Source organism: Hibiscus syriacus, unplaced genomic scaffold, assembly GCF_006381635.1.
Source record: "Hibiscus syriacus cultivar Baekdansim isolate YM2019G1 unplaced genomic scaffold, ASM638163v2 tig00111715_pilon, whole genome shotgun sequence".
Classification (NCBI taxonomy): Eukaryota; Viridiplantae; Streptophyta; class Magnoliopsida; order Malvales; family Malvaceae; genus Hibiscus; species Hibiscus syriacus.
The window spans coordinates 386,962-410,141 of record NW_024063160.1 but is presented as its reverse complement, the minus strand read 5'-3'; the positions used below and the strand labels follow the sequence as shown (position 1 = coordinate 410,141).

At 32.5% G+C, this 23,180-nt stretch overlaps 2 protein-coding genes across 2 annotated transcripts; one reads left to right on the top strand and one right to left on the bottom strand.

Annotated features, from left to right (window-relative positions):
• The first annotated feature begins 7,883 nt into the window (after window positions 1-7,883).
• Window positions 7,884-8,619, top strand: LOC120168203 (22.0 kDa class IV heat shock protein-like). Its single transcript, XM_039177003.1, has one exon. It carries the CDS (start codon window positions 7,951-7,953, stop codon window positions 8,518-8,520), a length of 570 nt encoding a protein of 189 aa, XP_039032934.1. The 5' UTR covers window positions 7,884-7,950; the 3' UTR covers window positions 8,521-8,619.
• A 3,169-nt stretch (window positions 8,620-11,788) lies between these two features.
• On the bottom strand, window positions 11,789-13,879 carry LOC120168229 (protein SHI RELATED SEQUENCE 5-like). Its single transcript, XM_039177021.1, has 2 exons — window positions 12,807-13,879; window positions 11,789-12,351 (listed from the first exon to the last, which is right to left on the bottom strand). The coding sequence occupies exons 1-2, from the start codon at window positions 13,372-13,374 to the stop codon at window positions 11,978-11,980; spliced, it is 942 nt and encodes a 313-aa protein (XP_039032952.1). The 5' UTR covers window positions 13,375-13,879; the 3' UTR covers window positions 11,789-11,977.
• Window positions 13,880-23,180: the final 9,301 nt, after the last annotated feature.

Genomic DNA, 23,180 nt, shown 5'->3' with positions numbered 1-23,180 from the left:
CTTTTTAATTTCGCAATATGCTGTGAATTCTTTGGTGCAAATTTGCACAAGTGACAGGCTCTAGAGTCGGCCGCGTCAGATCAATTATATCGCTGTCTGAAATCTGAACTATTTAAGCTATAATTAGATATAAAAAGCTGTAATTAGATATTAGTTTTTTTTTTCAAAATTAAACTTGTATGAGTATAAATGTTTAAATCTCCAATGCATGTTATTTTTTTAACTAAATGATACTAAAATTATAAGTATGAATCAATTGAAATTAAATGTGTAAGTTAAAAATAAATATACACATATATTAAAAGAATTAAATATCTAACTGTATAAAATAACGAGGGCTACATTACACATAAATATTAAAGTTTACCTTTTCAAAATGATAAATATAATTGTCGAGATGCACGACGCAAAATAGAGTGTAGCGACAGTTTACGTCTCATCAATCAATTCCTATAGAATATTTGATATGGATGCGCTCCATAGAATTGATACGCGTGGAAGCACAAAGATAATTGGTTGAGGAAGAATGTTGTTTATATTGAGTAATGAAATCAATGCCATTTATCGGTCCATATGTGTTACGAGATTACACCTGTTGACCTTGATTTCTACATTTCTCCCTACCTCCGAAATTATGAAGCAAAAGAGAAACCATATTTAACGACATCGAAAGAGATGGAAGAATAGAAACAAGGAAAGGTTAAATTCACAAAAGCTATATTTATCTTCGTTTTCTGTCAATTATTTTGCATTTCATACTAGTTTTTTTATCCTCCATATCATGCTTCAAAGGAGACTCAGTAGAATTGGGTTAGAAGTTCATGGGATGCAATGCAAATCACTCAAGCATCTTCAACAGAATATGTGAGTGTAAGTGAATGGAATCATATTTTATATGGTCAGCAAGGTAACCAATTCGAGTCAATGACGACAATGTCATCAAATATCATAAGCTTATCACCGTATTTTGAACATGTAACTTATACAAAGTGTTGTCCATAATATGGGAGCAATTCATCTACCAAATATTTTACTCTCAAAAGTTGAAATTAGAAATATAAACTAATTGTGATATCAATTTCTGTGAAGAAAAAAGTGCTTAACGGGGGCAAAAGATGTAACACCCCAACCCGTATCTGACCCGAATACGAGTCCGAGATGTCACATTAACTTTTTGAAACAATATCCTTGCAAGATAACAAAACATTTGAACTCATATTAAGAAAATACAATAATATTCTATTAAATTATGCTTCATTCTAAAAATTATGCTTCATATTGAAACAATATTCTTACAGTACCATGAACAGTGAAAAAATTCGAATATAAATTATGTATCGATGCACTGCTACAGTACTTTCGTAAAACGTTCATAAAACTCGTAAAAATTTAATCGTTCATTACTATACATTTACCATGTACATATATACTTTAAAACATTACAAAATTCAATCATATAATTTTGCAAAACCGATTAGAGCATATCAGATCCAAATCTTTGTTTACATGCCAACCACTATCATTATTACAAAATACATACTATATATTTATTTTCTGATCTGATCTTTGGAAATGAGAAACTGACATGTCTTGCATAACTTTTATCAATCTTCCTCTTCTCGGAACCTACATGTGAAACAATCACACGCTAAGTCATTGACTTAGTGAGGCATATAAAACATATAACATAATATAATTCATGTAACATATTTCATATAACCGAAAGCATATACATTACATATATTGTATTTTTGATTGTCTCTTTATTAGCTCATGTACACATGTCATTAATTCTTTTTATCATATAAGCATATACTAAACATTTCTATACACATCATAAAATACATATATCATTCACAACAAAACACACATAGTATCATATCAATTGATTTATTTACTCTCTTTCAAACCCATGTATTAGCCCATGTACACCTGTGAGAACTTAAGGTATGTGAGTACATTGAGGTTGTGCACTAATGTTGTCACCACAGCTCGTATGGGTCTCACTAGGGCATATGAAATTTGTCTCGAAGGACCTATGTAACTGTCCATATGTTCCGTAAAACATAAGTAACCCTCGACTCTTGGCATGCCAACTATACCACTAGCTCTCATATCATATAACATGGGCATTATCATTTATACATTTCATATCACTTGTTCTTTATCTTCTGTCACATACCACATGTATGTGTAACCATATATCTCATATCATATCACATGTATCACAAGTGCATATATTCACGTAGATCATTCTTATGGCTTTTATCATTTCTCATTGTTCATGTAAACTTGCATGTCATATCATGTAACATAAATCATATGTTGCATTTTCATGTAAGCATGTAAATCATGTAACATATAATAGCATACATCCATTTCTATGTACTAATACACACATATTAATCACATAACATTTTAGAAGTTACTTCTTACCATAGTAACTCAATCATTGGCTCATCACAAGCCAATGTTTGATCAATCACATAAGTACAATTTAAATTGCACTCACCTTAGTCTTGTTTGCTTTGATTCAATCCTAACTCTTCGATTGCTCTGTAACTCGTTTAGGCTCGATATCTACATAACATAAATTTCGAGATGATTTTCAGAAGCCTAAACCTTATAACTTGGTATTAATAACTTAGGCTAATTTAATAAACCAAAAATTCACTTTTTCTTTAGGAGTGTACCGATGCACTATGTATGCATCGGTACCCAAAATAACTTCGAAATTTCCATACATCGATGCACCCCTTAATGCATCAATTCACCTTCAAAATTGTCTTAGTGCATCGGTGCCCATTCATAGTGCATCGATGCACCTATCCATAATAGTCTATTTTCATGTATAAAATCCTTATTATGCTATTAAACTCATCTATAACAACTTTAACTAATTTCTATTATTCCAACACTTTATAATCTCCCATATTTCATTCAAATTCTTAAGGCTAAGAATCATACCAAATTTTCCATGTTAACCAAACTTAATTCTAACACTTCTAACTTCTTATTCTCATATATGACAAGTTAAATTCCTCCTCCAAATTCATTTAAACCTTTTTATTCAAAATTTCACTTAAAACCCCATTTTCTTTAATCTTTCATAACTTCTTCATCTTTTGATTTTAAGATAACTTAAGCTTTCCTTAAGCTTAGTTATCATCTAATGATCAAAACACAACCTTTAATTTAACAAATAATCAACTAATTAAGAAACTCACATTTGCTTGCATGCTCCACGGTGGAGAAGAGAAGAAGATGAAGAAGATAAGAGAATTGTGTGGAATCACAATAGATTCCACGTGGGTTTCCCTTATTTTATAAGGGAAATAAAAATCTTTCATGTCAAATGACAAATTTTCCCTTTAATTCTTTTAATAATTACTAACAACTTTCAAGAAATATCTCCACATAAATCATTGAACTATTCAAATATTCTACTTTTATCACCAAATTCTAAAATTTTACAATTTAGTCACTAACCCGGTATTGAGGATGTTACAAAAGAAGTTGGAATATGGTGTATAGGCTTAATAAGGAAAGTGGTTTGGGCTTAAGAGAGAATGAAGTTTTTTAACCCAATAGGGCAGCTATGAGAAAAATGAGGGAAATAGGTCACCTTGTCTTTTAATTTGGGAGTTACCGCATTTTTTATAGTGGATGACTAACTCGTCACCTCGAGATGACAAGTTTCTTGAGATATATTATTTTAATAGACCCGAATGACTAGGCCACACGTGGACCATTAATTTATTGTATTTATAAGGACTTGTAGATAATGAGTCCATTAAAAAAAATTGTTATTATAATTTTATGTATTGCAAAAAAAGTTAATTTTAAAAATTTTAAAAAATAATAAACGGGAGGTGACGAGTTCTTTCGAATTAAAAAAACTAGTTGTTTTATAGCCATTGTTCAATGATCATTTGGGCAACGGTCCCAAGAGAACTTGTCACGCCGAGTTGACGAGTTCTTTCAGATTAAATTAAAAAAATAAATTAATTATAGAGTAAATTAATAATTTTATTAAAATAACAGTGTTTACAAACTAATAAAATTTATTTATATTTCCTAAGTTCTTGACAATGTCGAAGAGTGGTCGAATGATAATGACGTGGGCTCGTCGGCCTTGAACGTTACCATCATTATCTTCATCATCTTCATCTTTGGTTGGTTGTTGGAAAAAAAGAGATGTACTTAACACACTCTGAGATCCATCTTCGAAATACGGGGATGGACTTATGTTATTTGACATCATCATTGTCGTTATTAAATCGACTTGGAAACCCTGACCTGTATATTCTATCAAAGATGCTTGAGTGTGTTGGATTGCATCCCATGACGTTCCAACCCAAGTTGGCTGAGTCTCAGTTGTAGTATGATATGAAGTATAGAAACTGAAACTAGCCTAAGATGCATAATAGTAATCTTCATATACATATGCTAAAGCATAAAAAGAATATGATTTCATCGACTTGGCGAATCTGGCTTTGTGTTGTTCTCATTCTCCCCTCTATTATGGTGTTCTGAGATAATGTTTCCCATTATTTTCTTAATTTCAGAGATAAAGAGAATGGACGAAATCTAGGTCTATCATCGTAATCTCGTAATGCATGGGGACCAATAATTGACGTTGATTCCACTGTTAAAACTAAATTCATAATAGATATGAAAAATAATTGGGATGTATCATGCCAAATCATCAAGAATAAAATGCTAGATTTGCGTAAGCATACCTGAATTAATTAATAGGTTGAAATCTTTGAGTATTTCTATGGTTGTGATCTTCCAATAAGATAAGTTTGCTCTTACCGTAAAAACTCTCTAGCAAGAATAAGAGTAATACAAGTTAACTTATTTCTTGGGGATCACTACCTCTTTATATGGATTGAATATTAGGTCAATCTACACTTTGATTCCATGACACTTTCATACATAAAACACATGTAACATAATTGGTCACTTAATTTTGTGTCATACTTTACGATAACATTGTACATTATACATATGTGCCCACAAATATGGATTTTAATTCAACAATCTCCCCCATTAGAGCAACATATTTTTCTGACAAATGTACAACCTTAAGAGCTCAAAATTTGTTATCATATATTAAGTATTCTATAATAATCTCGTCCATCAACTATATTCATATAGGATAAAAGCAGCCTATGTCATATCTATCATGACTAGATCCATCAATGGTCTCGTATACAAACATAGTCAAATGACACAGATCAATCATGGAGTGTAGCATGGAAATTATATGCAATATGAACCACACATGTCTATATCTAATTGGTCCTCTTTAAACATTAATGATATCAAATTTTACCAAAACCATAGTGTGGATAAACCAAAATAAACTTTATTTTTGAAAAAAATAACTTTAATATAAATATCCTTAAACTAAAGTAACTGAAATTGTGTCTATAACAAACGAGCATTAATATTACAAACGCCACTAAAATCGAATATCCTTAAATGATATTACACCCACATGAGTAGTGTGCTCATGAAAGACCTTAGGTGACAGTTCTTTAGTAAACACGAAGTTATGAGTTTGTACCAACATGCTCTATAAACACATAATCACACTGAATTTTCTTTAACAAACAAGAACATAATGTCTATGTGATTTCACTTAAGGTGTTTATGTTATGGAATAAAGGACTACAACTTAGTTGTCACAAAATATTTCAATTGGTATTTTATTATTAATTCATAATTAGCAGTTAATGTGATAAAATTTTGCATCCATATTCCAATAAGTCGGAGTCGATTAAACCTGATGATCTCTTACTTACTAGACCTTCGATATGTGAGCATGTAATATTTTTGTTCTTAAATGTATTGTATGAATCAATTTGGCTGCTATCTAATGATTCATACCCAAATTGCTTAAATATATACTTATTATCATAAAATCATGCACGGTGTCTAAATGAGTATAAACCTAAGTATACATTAAATTCTTTATTTATTTTGAAGTATAAGGAATCTTCTATATCTCTTTAGTTTCAAAATCATCCTTAGGGCAATGATCAATACTAAACTTGTTTCCTTTATCAATAAGGGGTATTATTTCGTTTACTCCCACTGAACTTGAAGTATAAGGAACCTTCTATATCTCCTTAGTTTTTTTAATTCGAAGGAACCTGTCACCTCGAGTGATGAGTTATCGTATATTATTTTTTAAAAATTTTAAAATTTAATTTTTTTTTTGCAATACATAAAAATATAATAACAATTTTTTAATGGATTCATAATCTCGAGGTGAGAGTTCCTATAAATATAATAAATTAATGGCCCAAATGGGGCCCACTCATCCGGGGTCCAATAAAATATTATATCTCATCACCTCGAGGTGTCGAGTTTACCCTGCATTGTAACAAATGTCGTAGATCCCAAATTAAAATACAAAGTGTCTTATTCCCTTTTTTTAGGGTGCTCTAATGGACCGATAATAAAACATAAGACAAAATCAGTATAATCCAACATTTGCGAGTTTTTTTATTTAAATCTGAATCCATTTGAATTAGGTGGATCTAGAAATATATTTTAAAAGAAAAAAGATTTACAAATCTTTCGGATTTGATCATTATAATTGGTTTCCAAAGGAATTTAATTTTTTAGATTATTGATAAAAACATCTTAGTTTATTAATTTTATCAATGATAATTGACTTATTAGTACGGTGTTCAAAACAAGCAAAATATGAGAGAAAGTAAAGATAGTATATGGGTATAATTTCTTGGATTTCGTATCACCTCTGGTCTAATTAGAGTGGTGATGTGTATAAATTTAGTAGGTGGTGGGCAAGTGTGGATGTAAAAAGTCATATCCGCCATGAGTAGTGGGTAAGTGATAGGTTTGAGACATTACTCGCACTGCATCCACCCGCCTCATATCCGCCCGCCCACTAACTACCATCATATACATTTTGGACCATTAGGAATTTAAGTATAAGTTCAGAGATTATTGTATAAATATTAAGATTTTATCAAATATAACTTGTAACTTAACCAAATGTTATGGTATAAATATTTTTAAAATTAAATAATTTCGCTTATATAATATGTAATGTTGCTATCGGGCGGGTATGGGTGGATATAAGTAGGTATGAGATAGGTGTTGGATATTCAGTTGTATAGCGAGGGTGATGATAGATTTGAGAATATATCAGTATGAGTGGGTATAAATTAAAAAAAATTATGCATTATAAGAAATAATTAGGTGGTGAGCATAAAAATAATAGGTAAATATGAAATCGAAGGAAATGATATCCACACTTATCCGTCCATTTGCCATCATGAGAGCAAGTAACAAAATTTTTTTTTGTCACTATCACTTAGTTTGTCTTTTATGATTATCTGTCTATTAAAAATGAACTTTTGAGATGGAGAATTAAAAACGAGTCGACGGTATATATTGTTCAATGAATTAAAGAAATAGAATATTTTATTTTTAGAGTTGTCATTGTTTTAAAGGAAATTTTGCTCTCTTTTTTTCAATTGCATAGGTAAGTAGATAATTGAAATTTTGTTTTTTCATAACAATTTCATTATTATAAATAAATAATCTCATGTAATGTCTTAATATTTTGAGTTAATGGTTAATGAATAAAAATAATTATTTTATTACAAAGTGAAAAATAAACATCACCAAAATTTTACTGTAAACAAAATGGAATTAGTAAGCATTGAATGTAATCGCACTTTCCCAAAGCAACACGTGTCGTCCGAGACGTCATGATCGGGAAATTCAGTTTTCTCCTAGAAAATTCCCGAGACAACAACAATATAGAGAAATCCCTTCAAACGTATATATATCATCATCACTACCGCTTCACATTGAGAAATCACCAGCGGAGCTAAGCAAAGTTTCCAATTATCATCAGGAATTTAACGTTTTCGTTACATTGCTGAATTCCCTTAACCAGAAATGGCCATCAAAAACCTCACCAGAGGCTTCATTTTTCTAATGGCAGCAACCATCATGGCAAGCCAAGTGAATGGTTTAATGTCCTACCCAAGGTCATTATGGGACGTGATGATCCCCCAAGACCCGTTTAGAATCCTCGAACACATACCACTCGCCGTCCCAAAAGCCACGGAGACGATGGCGGTGGCATTGGCTCGTGCCGATTGGAAAGAAACACCGCGGTTCCACGTAATCGCCGTCGACATCCCGGGGATGAAGAAGGAAGATCTGAAGATCGAGGTCGAAGACAACAGAGTGTTGAGGATCAGCGGCGAAAGAAAAGAGGAGGAGGGAATGGAAGGAGAGAAATGGCACAGTGCGGAGAGGACGAATGGGAAATTCTGGAGGCAGTTCAGGATGCCTGGGAATGCAGACTTGGATCACATCAAGGCTCATTTGGAAGATGGGGTTTTGAAGATCACTGTGCCCAAGTTCGCCGAGGAGGCCAAGAGGCAATCTAAGGTTATCGACATTGGTTCGTCCGCTGCTACTGGGGAGAATGTTGAGACCACCTCAAAGGCTGCCCAGTAGTCGTGCATGTGGATGTGATGTGTCTTCGTTTTATGTGATTGGTTTGATTAGCAATAACTTGATGTTATCTTATGTTTGTTGATCGTGATGAAATGATGATTGATATTTTTTTTATGTAACTTTCTACTACTGCTTTTGGGTTCATTGTGCAATTTTTGTTTCTGTTTTTTTTTTTTTTTCTTTCTGTTTTGATCTTTTGATAATAAGATTTAGTAAGTGAGTCGAATACAAAGTGGATGTGGCTCCCGCCGCGGCAGATCGATACTCAGGGACCTCACGAGCCAAGACCTCGAAAATGTTTGCTTTTTCGTTTCATTTGTCTTCCTCTTTGTACTCTCCTCAGTTTCACTGTCGCTTTCACGTGCTTTTATTTGCATGGACTTAAGGAAATTTGAAAACAACTGCACGATGTCGTTTGCCAATGTTCCAGTGTTGTTGGTCGAGTGGACATTTTTTCTTATGACCCGATTAGCTGTTGAAATATGGGCCCAATAACACTATCTAATGATTTCTCGTTATTTAAGTGATTTCAGGATGTTTACTACTTAAATCAACTCCTTTAATTTCATTTCACATATTTAAACCAACCCCGTTAATTACATTGCTGATATGCTTAAGCTTCAATGATTTTTATTTTTTTGGGTGGTTAGTTAATATCTTGCTAAATAGTAAGTAGGTCATCAAGTATAAACTTTCTTCGGTATATGAATAATATTATAAAAATAATTTTAAAAATATTAATTTAAAATTTAATGTCAATCAGACGAGTGAGTATATTTGGCGATTGTTTAAGTTGTTGTTCCTTCATATTCTTTATATTATAATTTCTAGACACATTATGAGTATTCTTCTTCATTTCTTTAGAATCTCATTTCTCTACCCCTTTAGATAAAATTAAGTTTAGATTTAGAATTTATTAAAAATGAAATTATATTCATTAAAAATTTATCATCATCACTGATTTAATTGATCAAAATTAATAATTCATGTATCAACAAACATTAATCATATAGTAATATCAAATCCTTTTTGATAATATTTAAGGTTGGCATAGCTTAGCTCAGGCCGGCAGTCCCTTTACGCATGAAGGTCACAACGATCCAGTTATTCGAAATCAAATTTGCTGCAGACCTGCAACACAGCCAATATCACAAGGGGCTGCAAGTAGAGTTGGTGCTGTAAATGACATGTCTTGTATCAAAACCTTAATTCAATACCGTCGCCCTATTGAATGAAATTCATAAATTTTAAAATAATTATTAAATACTTTTTTATTTTTTATTTATATGTAATAAAGAGATAAAGATTAATTTTAAAAAATAAGATTGACAAATAATATAATGAACCGAATTTATTTAATAATTTTTTCTATTGAAGGAAACCTAACACTATCCATATTGGTTCCCCCCTATATTAAGGATAAGTCGGGACCAAAACTCTTATTTGTACTGTCAACTGTCAATTCATTATCTTGGATGTTCCGTAAAGGAGCATAGCAAAAGTGTGGGCTCTCAATGGTTAACGAGTACGCCAAACTTTTTACTAATAATTCAGTTTTTAATTAAGTCTATTTTTAATTCTGGAAGAAATAATTTAAACACGTTCCGAAAATCTTCCATGGACAAGGCTCATATCTCCTGTCTCAACAGTTTCGATCACTGTTCGAAAACACACAAACCATCTTTTTTCCGATTTTATGATTCTTGTCCCAAATCTTGTGATTCATGACTTATTTTTGTTATTTACTTAATGACACAGATCCTAAACTCAACTTAGCTGCTGACAACGTAAACTAGGAACCACACTTGGGTAGAAGCTGGAATATTATATGGATTCCAGAAGCGGATTGTCAAAGCTTAATAACTGTCAAGTTCATAGTAGAAAAAGATTCCATCGTGCAAATTAAATGGACGGTTGATAGAATTACACGTGAATATTAAAATAATAAACTTAATTATTATATTTAAATTTCAACGTACACGAGTTAATAATCTAGCTGCTTTCCTCTTCTTCTCTCGTCTGGTGCAGGAAAGGGCTGCTTTGCATTCAAGAATAAGGTACACATTCTTCGGACGCATCTTAATTTATGACGGCGATTCTCAGTTGCAAATAAGAAATCATGCTTCGAGTGAAGACTACAAGCACTGGGGTCAATATTAGAGAATTTGAAATTTCCCGTTGGACCTCGCACATGCAAAATCTCTTTTAGAGATTTATCGATATAATTCCCTTGTCAAGTCTCTTCTCATACTGTAGCCATAATTTTGTCTTCAAATGACTGTGTTTTCTAGAATATATATATGCTTTTACGTTTAAAGTTTTATTGTTTTTTAAAGTAGTGTTCTATAAACAACAACCTGTTTAGGAAACCCTAAATTATAATATCTCTATTGATGAGTTTAAATTTCGAAAAGCCAAACAAAACCAAGAAATGGTTTTGTTATTTTCATTACAGCGCGACTTTAAACACACTTAAATGCATATTATTCTCCTCTTATCTTTCTCCTGGTTATATCCATTTCAAGATGTTGAAGAAACATCATGTTCTACCATCTACAAATTATTCTTCATGGTGATAAAACCTTACATTAGACCCACAATGCATTAAAACTTATTAGCTAATGACCAGGGGTTTCCGTTCGAGCAGAGGGTCACATCCACGCAGGTCTATTCAAGTATCTGCATTTATTTGCAGAGATCGGCCAATAAAAGAATACAGATGTTTGTACGTATAAAATTGCCTACATTCTCATTCAAAAAGGAAGAGAGGGAGATGGAGGATGAGATCTTTCATAGCTTTGCTTTTTGGAATGGAATGCCAATGCATGAAAGACTTGTAAAGCTGGTTCATGGGCTTTCTTTATTTCTCTTTGTTTTCTCTCTTTCCGGGGATTATTTAACCAGATTTAAATATTAAAGAAAAAGAAAGCGATGGTAATAAAATTCTTTGCTTAGCCGAACACGAAACCTTGTCGTCCCATTTCCATCCGGCACGCAGACGGATAAATGGGAAAACGGCTTCGAGTTCAACACCAACCAGAAAGCAGATTCAAGATCAATCAAACCCACAAAAAGAAAGGGAAAAAATTATATTTAAAGAAAGCCGATAAAGAAACAAAAAAATAATTCACGCCCCTAAAAAAGCACACAATCACATGCTACAACAACAAAGTTGAAATAAAAAAACAAAGACTAAAAATCGATCCGAACAAACTCAAGCACATAAATTCTGAATTGAAATCCCAAAACAATAACCAACGTCCCCCAATATCATAAACATGCTCAAAAGTTTGTATTCTCATTCCAATTTATTTGTTCTTGGGTGGGTGTAAATAAGATTTGATAAACTATATAACTAAAGTGACCGCTAATAACAAATGGATGTATTTTGCTCGAAGGGATCCGCTCCTATAGATATCAGTGTGGACTGTGGCATAATTGTTGACATGCCTATAAATCAAGACCTCGAAGGCGGGAAGAATTGCGTACCGGCAATGAAAGCATTAAGTGGAACTGGATAAAGAGAAGGGTCAATCATATTTGAGCCAGGATTGCTTGTAGTAGCGGTGGTTGTTGTCGTTGTGGCCACTGCTGCAGTGGAAGAAGCAGCTGTGATGAGATTGAATTGATGAGCCTGAGAGGATTCCCCGCCACTTGCGTATCGACTCTCGGGGCCTCTATCGTAAAGAATTCCCTTGAATACATGCCCTGCGATGTTCACAGCCGTTTGATAAGCAAACTCTCCCTCTACATCGTTCATAGGGCTTACTTTTACACAACGGAAGACTGCTGGAGAACTCACTTCCGGAGGGAATTGGCCCAGGTCCAACCCTAATTTTCAAAGGCAGACAATATAAATCATGGTGACAATAATTCGATAACTAAAATATTCAAACTTAATAAAATGTAAAGAAAATAGAGATTTTTTTTAATTTCCTCCCGATTTTTATGGGACTTTAACGTCGGTTTTACCAGCAAACAGTGGCAGAATTAATGGAGAAAAGAAGAAAAAGAAAAAAGCAGTTGGTTGGGTGACAATGGAGGTGGACTTGCACACACGCAAATCATACGGTCTTGTTGGGGCATTGGTATTGCTGGCAGTCACTGAAATTCCTCGGTTTCTCACCATTTTAATCTTTCTCGAGCTATGTTTACAATACGCGGTTTTTGACAACTCTCCATCATAGACGCTTTACACGATTTCAATTCAAAGAGTCCAAAAAACATGCATTGATGTTTTTTCTTTCTTTTGGTTGTCTCTGTGTTGTAAACTAGTGCAACTTTACCTGACATGGTGGGAGATAAACGAGTGAAGGCAAGAGAAGGAGAAGCATGATTGTCTCTCTGCCTTTTAGGATTCTCTCCTAGAAACTGTTGTTGCTGCTCTTGTTGTTGATCTTGCTGCTGCTGCTGGGTTTGTTGAAAAGCTGCTAGTTGTTGCTGTCTCTCTCGCCTTTTGGCAGCAGGAACCCAAGTGCTCTTAACGTGAGTTTGGCACTGAAACCCTTGGCTTTTGCAACAATTCCTGCATCTCAAATGTGGACAATCTTTCTTAGCTTGGTTCCCACAATCTTGGCAGTTCATACCTCCTTGTCTCATAACCGTAAACCTTGCTGTTCTCGAAGACGACTCATCGGAGAGATTAAAGCCACTGGTTCTTCGACTAGGCCCCACTTCAAACTGGAACTCGTTGACGTTTTGCTGTTGGTAATAACACTGAGGCCATATCTCAAACCCTTTGTTGTAGATCTCCTCGTTTCTGTAAAGATAGAGGTTCTCCTCTTTATCTCCGCCTTGTGATTTGTTTGCAGCTGCTGCACCTTCTCGTCCACCTAGATAGAACAAGCCAGCCATTTGTTGCACCCAAGAGCTGAAACCAATTTCAAATTTGACCAAAATTCCATAGCAGAATGACCCTATTTAGTGCCCCCACACTCTCCACCGCCAGATCACCAGTGTGATGAGCTGGTTGGATTTTCCCTGGGGTTTTTATGGGTTTCAACTGTGGAAGCTTTTTCTGTTCAGTTTTTAAAGGCCACTGTTAGTCTGTGAAAGTTTGTAGGGAGGGGGGTTTGTTTTGACCCGATCTTTTACCTTCAATGACCAGAAAAATTAATACAATAGCCTGTTTCAATTTCCTTTCTCATCTTTGGGGTCTCCCTTTTTTCCTTGTAAGCGATTATGGCTTCTGCTTTTTCTCCTTCAATTCCCAGCACTAATGGCACGGAATTAGATCCCCTGCAACGCCGCCATGAGAACTGCAGCCCGCTCTCTCCTCATTTATGACAAATAACTTGCTTCCTCTTCCATCCCTGTTTTAAATTATAACAAAAACAACTTGCTATAAGTCTCCGGGTTTTTATGAGTAATGCAAGCGTGAGACAGATATACAGCAAAAAGAAAACGCAAAGATGCAAGAAAATATCTCTCTCCGCACTTCTCTTCATTTTTAAAGAATCTATTCAACTAAAGCTTTGAATCTCTGCCGTTGCATGTACATCCTACGTTCCCTGTTCTCTCCACGTGGCACAGCATCAGCTTTTCCTTATTCGTCCTTGCACCGGAAAACACGCTACTACTTCTTTTTCTTTCCGACCGTCCTTGTAATTACATTGATATTTCCCCTCTCCTCCATAATTTATTTTTTTTATCAACTATCAAAATTTAAATTATCGATCCATTAATTTATATTGAAATTGCAAAATCAATTTTTAAATTTATTTTATTTACAATATCATAATTTAAAATTTATTTTTAGAAAATTAATATATGATCTCATTACACTAGTTTATCATTAATACTACTCCAACCTTCTATTACAGCTTAAGAAAATATTTAAAATAAAAGCAATGGTCACTCTCTCCTAAGAGAAGTTTGGATGGTTTGATAAAAATGATATATTGGATTATAATTTAAAATTTTGATGATTTTAAAAATGCCTCTCCTATATTTCTTCATATAAAGATTTCATCACTTAACCCGAAAACACATTTTTAGTATTTATTTTTATTACAATTTTGTTGTTGTTGAAAAACTACGTTTCCACGTGACGGAATATAGGTCAACACCTTTGATGTCATATCATGAACAGAAATACGTTCACTGTAAACAAATATGTAAGTGACTAAATGCATGAATACTAATAAAATAGTTTATTTGAATTATTCTTTAAATATTTTTATTCGAAAATAAATAACACTAATAAAAACAATAATAGCTTTATTTCCATTATATTTCATGTGACTCGAAGAATTATGTTTTTAACTTCATGTTCCATTGATTGAACGGAAAAGGGATGAATGAAACAACACAGTTTATACTTTTTTTTAAATATATGCATTCATTATGTTATATTGTATTATCCATTTTTTATTTTGAATTAATTTATTTCCGGATGGATTTATTAATTGAATTAATATTTTATTAATTCACGATATTCATTTCATTTTTTATTTTAATATAGGTGATAATATGTCAAAATTTTTAAATTTTATTAATGATTATACCTAATACGTACATAGATTAAAGTATAGACTATATACTAAGTAAAAAAAAATAGTAAAATGAAAGTCATAATCAAGCCTAACCAGGAAAATGACTTCACTGACCCTATACTAAAAGTTGCCTCATGATCAAACAACCACGTCTAAAACGCGTGAAATCAGTAGCCACTAATTGCTGCAATTATTTTAATGGCTGCTAAAAAAATTTTTGCTATTCTTAAAATATACTAGAATTAACTATTTGAAGACGAAATTTTTTATTATTTTATTATTTTATTATTAATTTTTATTTAAAATTTTAAATAAATTAGTAAAGACATCCATTGTCTGTACCTAAAAAAATACTTTGGTGTTTTTGTCTCTTACTCACGATTAGTATTATTCTTTTGATAATTTAACAAAAATTGAATTGTTTCCGTTTAACATTCATTAAAGTTTTTAATTAATAAATAATTATGATTAATAACGGGGCGGGCGGCGGCTTTAGTCCCAATGTGCAAGAAACAGCCGCTTTGACAAAACAAGCTTTGCCATACCATGCCTAATCAAACTTTTATTATAATAAAGTAATCATCATAATTACTAATTAATCTGAAAAACCCGAAGGAAAAAAGTCTACTAATTTTAATGCCGATTGTAATTAGGGGCCCGAGGCGATGAACCCTTTTTATTTTAATGCTTTTATTCTCGACTATTGGCTAACATAGCCGATTAGAATCATTATTAGAATACAGTAGCAGACATGGTGCTCCTAACTTTGATGAGATCTGTTAGGGCCGAAGCTGATCTGATCTGATCTCCTCTTGATTTTATAAATCAGGGACACTAAATTTGTCGTTTTTCTGGACGTGAATGAAAACAACTACTATTGTTCACTATATATCCCTCTTTCTAGGTACGATGAAAGCTACGGTCTTTTTTCGGATTAAATCAGTCTTTGTCTTGCAAAAGGGAAAGGGTATGTCTGGTTTCTTGTGAGCACCAAAGCACCACTCTCATACGAACTTTGAGAAACGTAGCTAGCTTTTTGTTCCACTTTAACTGTTCCTCATTATATAAATATGCTCTTATATTGCATGTAACTTTGTTCCGAATAAAGTGTTAATGGACCACTATCAAACATAAACTACTTGCGTAATTAGGGTTTTTGTTGCTTCATGACGTGCAGGAAGGGATGAAAGGGGTAGATAGAAAGTCACTCTTAAAAATTTTAAAATTAATATATATTATAGATTTTTTATTTTTTAGTTTTATCTTGAAAAATTTATATACTCATTTTTTCTTAAAATTGTAGAAATTTATTCATAGCATAAAATCTTACGCTGATCACTTATGGCATGTTTTGATGGTTTATTCTAAAAATTTAACTTCGAAGAGCTTTTTTAGTGTAGATAATAATAAGAGTTGTTAACAATGATAATTAAAAAAAATCACTTTTATTAGAGTTATTGTTGGAGACATTCACGAGATTTAATGTTAAAAGAATCGAATTTATAAAATTAAAAAAAAAATATATATAAAATTTTTATAAAAAATATAAGATAAAATACAAATATTTAAATCAAACAAGAATTTAAATTTTCACAAAATAATTGCGCTATCGACTATTTTTTCAATGTCATATTATAATCACGAATTTGATGTGTCTTACCGTTGTTTCTAGTCTCTCATTTTATATTTTTAAAGTGTTTTTAACTTTATTTTCAATTTAATTTTTAAATTATATTCATTTACCTATTTATTTTCTTTTTCGTTTTATTAATCTAGAGTAAGTACACGATAATATATGTTTAAAGATAGCTATCAAGCCTTTGACATTGAACGCTCACTCTCCTAACATTTATGGTGCTCGAATCAAATCCTCAAAGAATAACAATAATTCCTTTACACAAGAAACCACTTGGTTCGTGCATCCGTCAATTTTCAATTATATTCATTTGCAACTTGTTTTCTTCTTTTAATAAAACACATATTTCTTCTTGTGTGTGATTTCTTCTTTTAATCAAACCGTCTTTACCCAAAAAAAGATGTATGAATTTAATAATATTAATCATACTAATTAAATTAAAAATCATTTAATAATATAATTGTAAAAAGAAACAATTTATAATATATATTTTTAATTATGTTGAGATTATAGATTTTCTATGCTTCTAGAAACATATGCTTGGTTGGGTCTTAAACGTGAATTTTCCCTCTTGTTTTCTTCTTGTCAATCAAACTCATACTTGATGATAGTTTACAATATCTATTTTTGGACTCAAATTAGGAAACCTAAAACTTTATCTCCTCGTATCATTCAAGAAAATTAAGAAACAAGAGCGGAGTTTGATTTGATTTGTTCAAAACAGACAGTCAAAAACCACACCACAAGATGACAATATGAAAAAAAAACGAAAAGAGAGGAGATGACAGCGGATCATACAGCATGAAAATTTGAGTCGCATATAATATCTCCTCAAATTGAGTGAAAGTTTGAGTAAAAGAATTCGTCATTTAAAAGCGACTTAACGCCAAAATGGGTATAAATGACACAACGTAAAGATAAAGGGGGGCCAACAACACACCAACAGAGAGCGACAAAAAACAAAACAAGTGATGGGTTTTAATAAAAGATTGAGTGATGTGCGAGGAGTCTCAATAATTGTCTCTGTATCTTTGTCTCTTGAGCCCTGCGCTTGCTTTCTCCTGGTTGACTCTATCAGGGCCAAGCTCGACACTTAAAACACACCATGTATCAAACGTTGTATAGCAGTAAAAATAATAATTTCAACGTTACGCTGCCTGGGTCATAAACACAATTACTTTCGGCATTATATTTTAATGACAGTGATTAGATGAGTTAAAGTAATGTTCATTTGGAATCTTTTGCTTTCATGGGTTTGGAACTTGTCATTTCATCTCATCATTAACTCGACAAAGCTAAGCTTAGCCATCCTTTTTGCGAATGTCAATAATTATATTGTAGTTTTTCTATTTGCTCTTTTTAAACTCTCATTACTAATCATTAGCTTTCCGTCCTTTGAAAAGACAGAGACAAAAGTGTTGTACTGTTCATCAAACCCTAAATCTTTGTTGTACAAAAAATCTAACCCGTGAGATCTACGAAACACCTATAATATCAAACATCAAGTAGACTATCAAAACCCTAATCCCACTAGATTTCTACGGGGGTTTGAACATCTCCTTGGCCCGGAAAATGTGCAAAGCAAAAGGAGGGATAATTCATATTGGAATGCAAGAAAAAGAAGAACCCTAAAAGTTAAAATGAAAACATATAATTTAGTCGGGGACTGTGTCGAGTCACGTCAACTATTAGACTTCCCGTCAGTGGTGGCCACATGATGCGTGCCAACTAGGTCGTTAAGTAGAAATTGAAATGAAAAAAATTCGTCAAATCAAAACTCTTTATGGACAACTTGACTGACCCATTTATAACAAAAATGCATAGTATTCTATTAAACCTTTCGACACTCTTTATGTAAAAGCAAAGTGGGGTTAGCATCAGATTTCAGGTGATTTAGTGCTGTCCCTGTCTGCTTTTGCTTCTTAAACCTTAATATCCTATCCCTGGAATACATATTTTGCCAATTATAATTGCATGATCTAGTTATAACATGCACAGCCCTAAAAATATTTCACGTGATTTTGCATATATAGATACAAATCCAGAGGTATGGCTATAAATGATAGCAGTAGGCGAGTAATGCCTTCAGAAACTGCCCGTAAAAGAGTGAACCGGAACCACGAGCTGACAAACAAAATTCTGCCACTCAGAATACATGTAGGGGTCCCTCTCAAAATCACACAAGCACTCGGGCAAAGTCGAGTCCCACCCTATATTAGCATTAACCAAAGCCGCCCAGCTCAACAATAATGAGGGCCGGAGGAGACATTACGTACAACTTTGGTGAAGTTTTTTTGAAGTGCAATGGGTGGGAAATATAGATAGGGTGGTAGCCTTTGTCGACGCATTTCTTTGTTATTTCATACAGCATACTAGTAGTTTGAAGACCATAGAAAATATGTACTTTCGAAACTCTTTCGTCTAGGATTGTAAAATATTTATTGTTAGTATTTTTTGCTGTAGTATTACAAATATATTTTTTAATACTATAATATTTTATTATAAACTCATGGTTTTATTTTCGCTCTCTAACCACGATATAAAGGCTGCCATTGAGTTCCTTTTCATTCTATCAAACATTTTAAATATTCAAATGAGAGAGAGATTCGTTATTTCGTTTCTTTTGAAAACTCTCCTTTTCTCCGTTCTTTCCTTTTCACTTTCCTTTTCTTTTACTACTAGTATCTATTAAACATAGCATTAGAGTAGGTTCAACAATGGGGCTGAAGTGGACCTACTGGGCTATTGCATGTGATGGACATGATTGAGATGATGTATAGGTCGGGATGCATAGGGCATTAGTGTGTTTACCTTTTAAGCATTTTATTAGTAGTGTAATTAGTCTTTGCATGACATAGTTGTCTCAAGTGAGGTTACATAATTATCATCATGTGTAGTATGAGTATTAGATTAAATCGAGTCAATAAATTTTGAGTCAGTTAAATTGACGAGTAATGTGTTATAACTTAAATTTTATATAATTTTTTGAGACAAGTTTAATTATTGATTTTCTATTTAAATTTAATTATTATATTACAAACTCATTCTCATTTTTCGACTTTCTCTAATCATATAAGATATACATAAATATTTGTTCATATCCCATTTTATATTGTAATGTTATTTAATAAATCAAATATCATCTAAAATTATAAAACATATTATAACATTATTTTTTAAAGAAGTAATTTTGAGAATAAAGTATTGATGAGAGTGTAAAAGAGTCAAGGGAAAAACTATAAAATAATTAGAGTCAAAATTTATTTAAATAAAATATAAACTCGAGAAAATAATTTTAAAAATAATAAATGTATAGTTAAGAAAAGGAATTGAAGTTGCAAATAATAGAGGGAATGAAAGTGTCCACTTAGCCAATATTCACACCGGATTGTAAAGCGAAACCCATGATCCTAAGGCCTTGTAGAGATCGATAAAAGTATTGATTCGGCTCTGGGTCTTTGTTGAAAGAAATTGGGCTTGTGAAGCTAAGTTCATTGTTGCCCGGTGGCCTCAAGTTTCAACATAACATATGCAAAAGATACAATTAAAAGCTACTACAACTACACCTACATTTGGTCTCGCTAGACCCGGAATCTAGGGAAAACCCAAAACAATCAATTGCTGCTGTTTTTTACTAAAAGGTTCTAAACATTGAGATGACTTTGGACACAATTTGTCCCCACTTGCAACAACAAATTACAATGTGAATAGCGCATGCAGGAAGCCTCAGAATTTACCGTCGCCCATTGCCACTCTAATAACAAACATATATCAGTTTTGTTCAGGTCTTTGGATGATTGAAGAAACATTTAAAAAGCATGTTAATTAACTACGTGGCACCAATCCATCGAGGCAGAAGTCTTTCAACTTTTGTTTCCCAAATGCAGTGATCGCAAACGACCTTTCTGATGAAAAGTGGGAAATCACCAACTGTTAGAAGTTAAATTTGTTATTTTCTGTTTTAATTGTAACTAATTGTCAGTTAGTTAGTTAGATTAAAACTGTATATATACTTGTATTATACTCATTCTAATGAACAAGCAGAATTATTCAATCTCAGTTTTTTCTAATTTTCAACATGGTATCAGAGAATGCTTCGACGGTTTCCTCTCCTGTATTAGCTGTTCCCACCTTTACTTCTGAGCAATACAATAAGATTTTGCATCTATTGAACAAAAGCTCCGCCGTAGATTCTAGTGTGAATCTTGCAGGTACTGTTGCCTGTAATTTACCTGCTTCCAGTAATGCTTGCGTTCGTTGGATAGTTGATACTGGTGCTACTGACCATATTTTGTCTGATTTTAAGGGTTTGCAATTTCCAATTTTATGTTCTGCCCATCGTTATGTTCATCTTCCTAATGGTCAAACTGAACTTGTGTCTCATATAGGGTCTCATAGGTTAGCATCTGATATGATTTTGTCTAATATTTTGTTTGTTCCCAGTTTTGCTCACAACTTACTTTCTGTTTCTCAGCTTGTCAAAGATCATGCCTGTATTTTTTCCTTTCATCCTGACATTTGTATCTTGCAGGATCTTTATAGTGGCATGATCAAGGGGATTGGTAGAAAGCTTAATGGCCTTTATATTTTTGAGTCTACTAAAGGAGCTACTGGTTTGATTTCTAATTCTTTGTTTGGTTCTGGGGTTAATTCTTGTGTTCATCATGTACCAACTGTTTCTGATTTCAATTGGCATGCTAGATTTGGGCATGCATTTGCTTCTGCTTTGAAAAAATTGTCCTCTTATGTTTCTGATAAATTTGATATAAAGTCTATTCATACTTGCATTGTGTGTCCTTTAGCAAAACATACCAGATTACCATTTCCTCTCAGTACTACTAGGTCATCAAAACCTTTTGAATTAATTCATATAGATTTATGGGGTCCTTATAGGATATCTACTCATAGTGGTCATAGGTTTTTCTTGACTATTGTTGATGATTGCACTAGAATGACTTGGGTTTATCTCTTAAGGCTTAAAAATGATGTTGTTTTGTGCACTAGAATGACTTGGGTCTAGATTGAGGCTCAAGTTTTATACCGGTTCCCTTAACCACCACCATTCATCTAGTGCTTGTCCTAACTCCCAACATTGATTTTGCTTTCCTTGATTCTCGGACAACCTGAAAACGATGAGATGTGACACAACTAGCAAGTTGGGAGATCACTCAAATCGTCGGGGTTTTCGTTGTGATTCATTTGTTTTATTAAGGCTTAAACTAAAAAAAATTACTCAGACTATGCCATTTTTTTGTTTAAGTACCTAAACTATTTTTTAATCAAATTAACTCCTTAAACTATTATATGCAACCATTTTAAGTGCCTAAACTATATTTTGATCAAAACAAGTCCCTAAACCATTTTTTTTGCTTTAGGCCCTTAAACTATTTTTTTTGTCAAAATAAATACATAATTTTATATGACTCATCAACATCTTATTGGTCGAAAAATATTTTTGTAACTGAAAAAATGATTAAATATAATAGTTTAATGACGAATCCAGAAAAAATTTATAGACCGAGCCAATATAAATATTACAAAATTTTTATCTAAAACAATTTATATATTTTTTAATTTAAAAATATAATACAATTATATATATGGATTAAATCTAAAATAAATGGATCAATATAATTTTCTTAACATAATTCATACATGTTTTTTATTTAAGGTAAACTAACTATTTGGTCACCCGCCTATTACTTAATTTATGTTTTGGTCACTCAACTATTATTTTTTCAAAATCATAGCTAACCTTGCATTTTTGTTTTATTTTGATCAATCACCATTAAAAAATAATAGTGATGTTAACGTGATAATTTTTTAATTATTTTTAATAATGATATGACATTAAATTATGATGAGATTATTTTAATTATTTTTCAATCATGATATGTAATTAAATTTATGTTTTGGTCACTCAACAATTATTTTTTGAAAATCATAGCTAACCTTACATTTTGGTTCTATTTTGATCATTCACTATTAAAAAATTAATAATAATTTTAACATGATATTATTTTAATTATTTTCAATCATGCTATGTCATTATCTTATAATGACACGTCAATATCAATACTAAAATTGTAAAGACGGGTGACCTAAATAGAACCAAAATGTAAATTGTGTGATTTAAAATATTATAGTGAACCCTTATATGTCTAGTGATGATTATCATAATATCTTTTATGCACTACAACAAAATAGAGTTTTAGCGGCATTTTTTAGTCCTATAGTGGCATTTTTAAGCGCCACTAAAAGCGCTTGCGGCGATTGGAAAAACATCGCAAGAAGCGCTGCTGAAAACAGCGTCGCTAAAGTTAGCGGCGTTTGAGAACCAAAAACGCCGCAAAAGGTCGAGATCTATAGCGGCGTTTATGGAACAAACACTGCAAAAGGTTAGATATTTAGCGGTGTTTTTGGAACAAACGCCGCAAAAGGTTAGATTAATAGCGGTGTTTTTATACAAATGCCGCAAAAGGTCAGATCTATAGCGACGTTTTTGGACATATACGCCGCAAAAGGTCAGA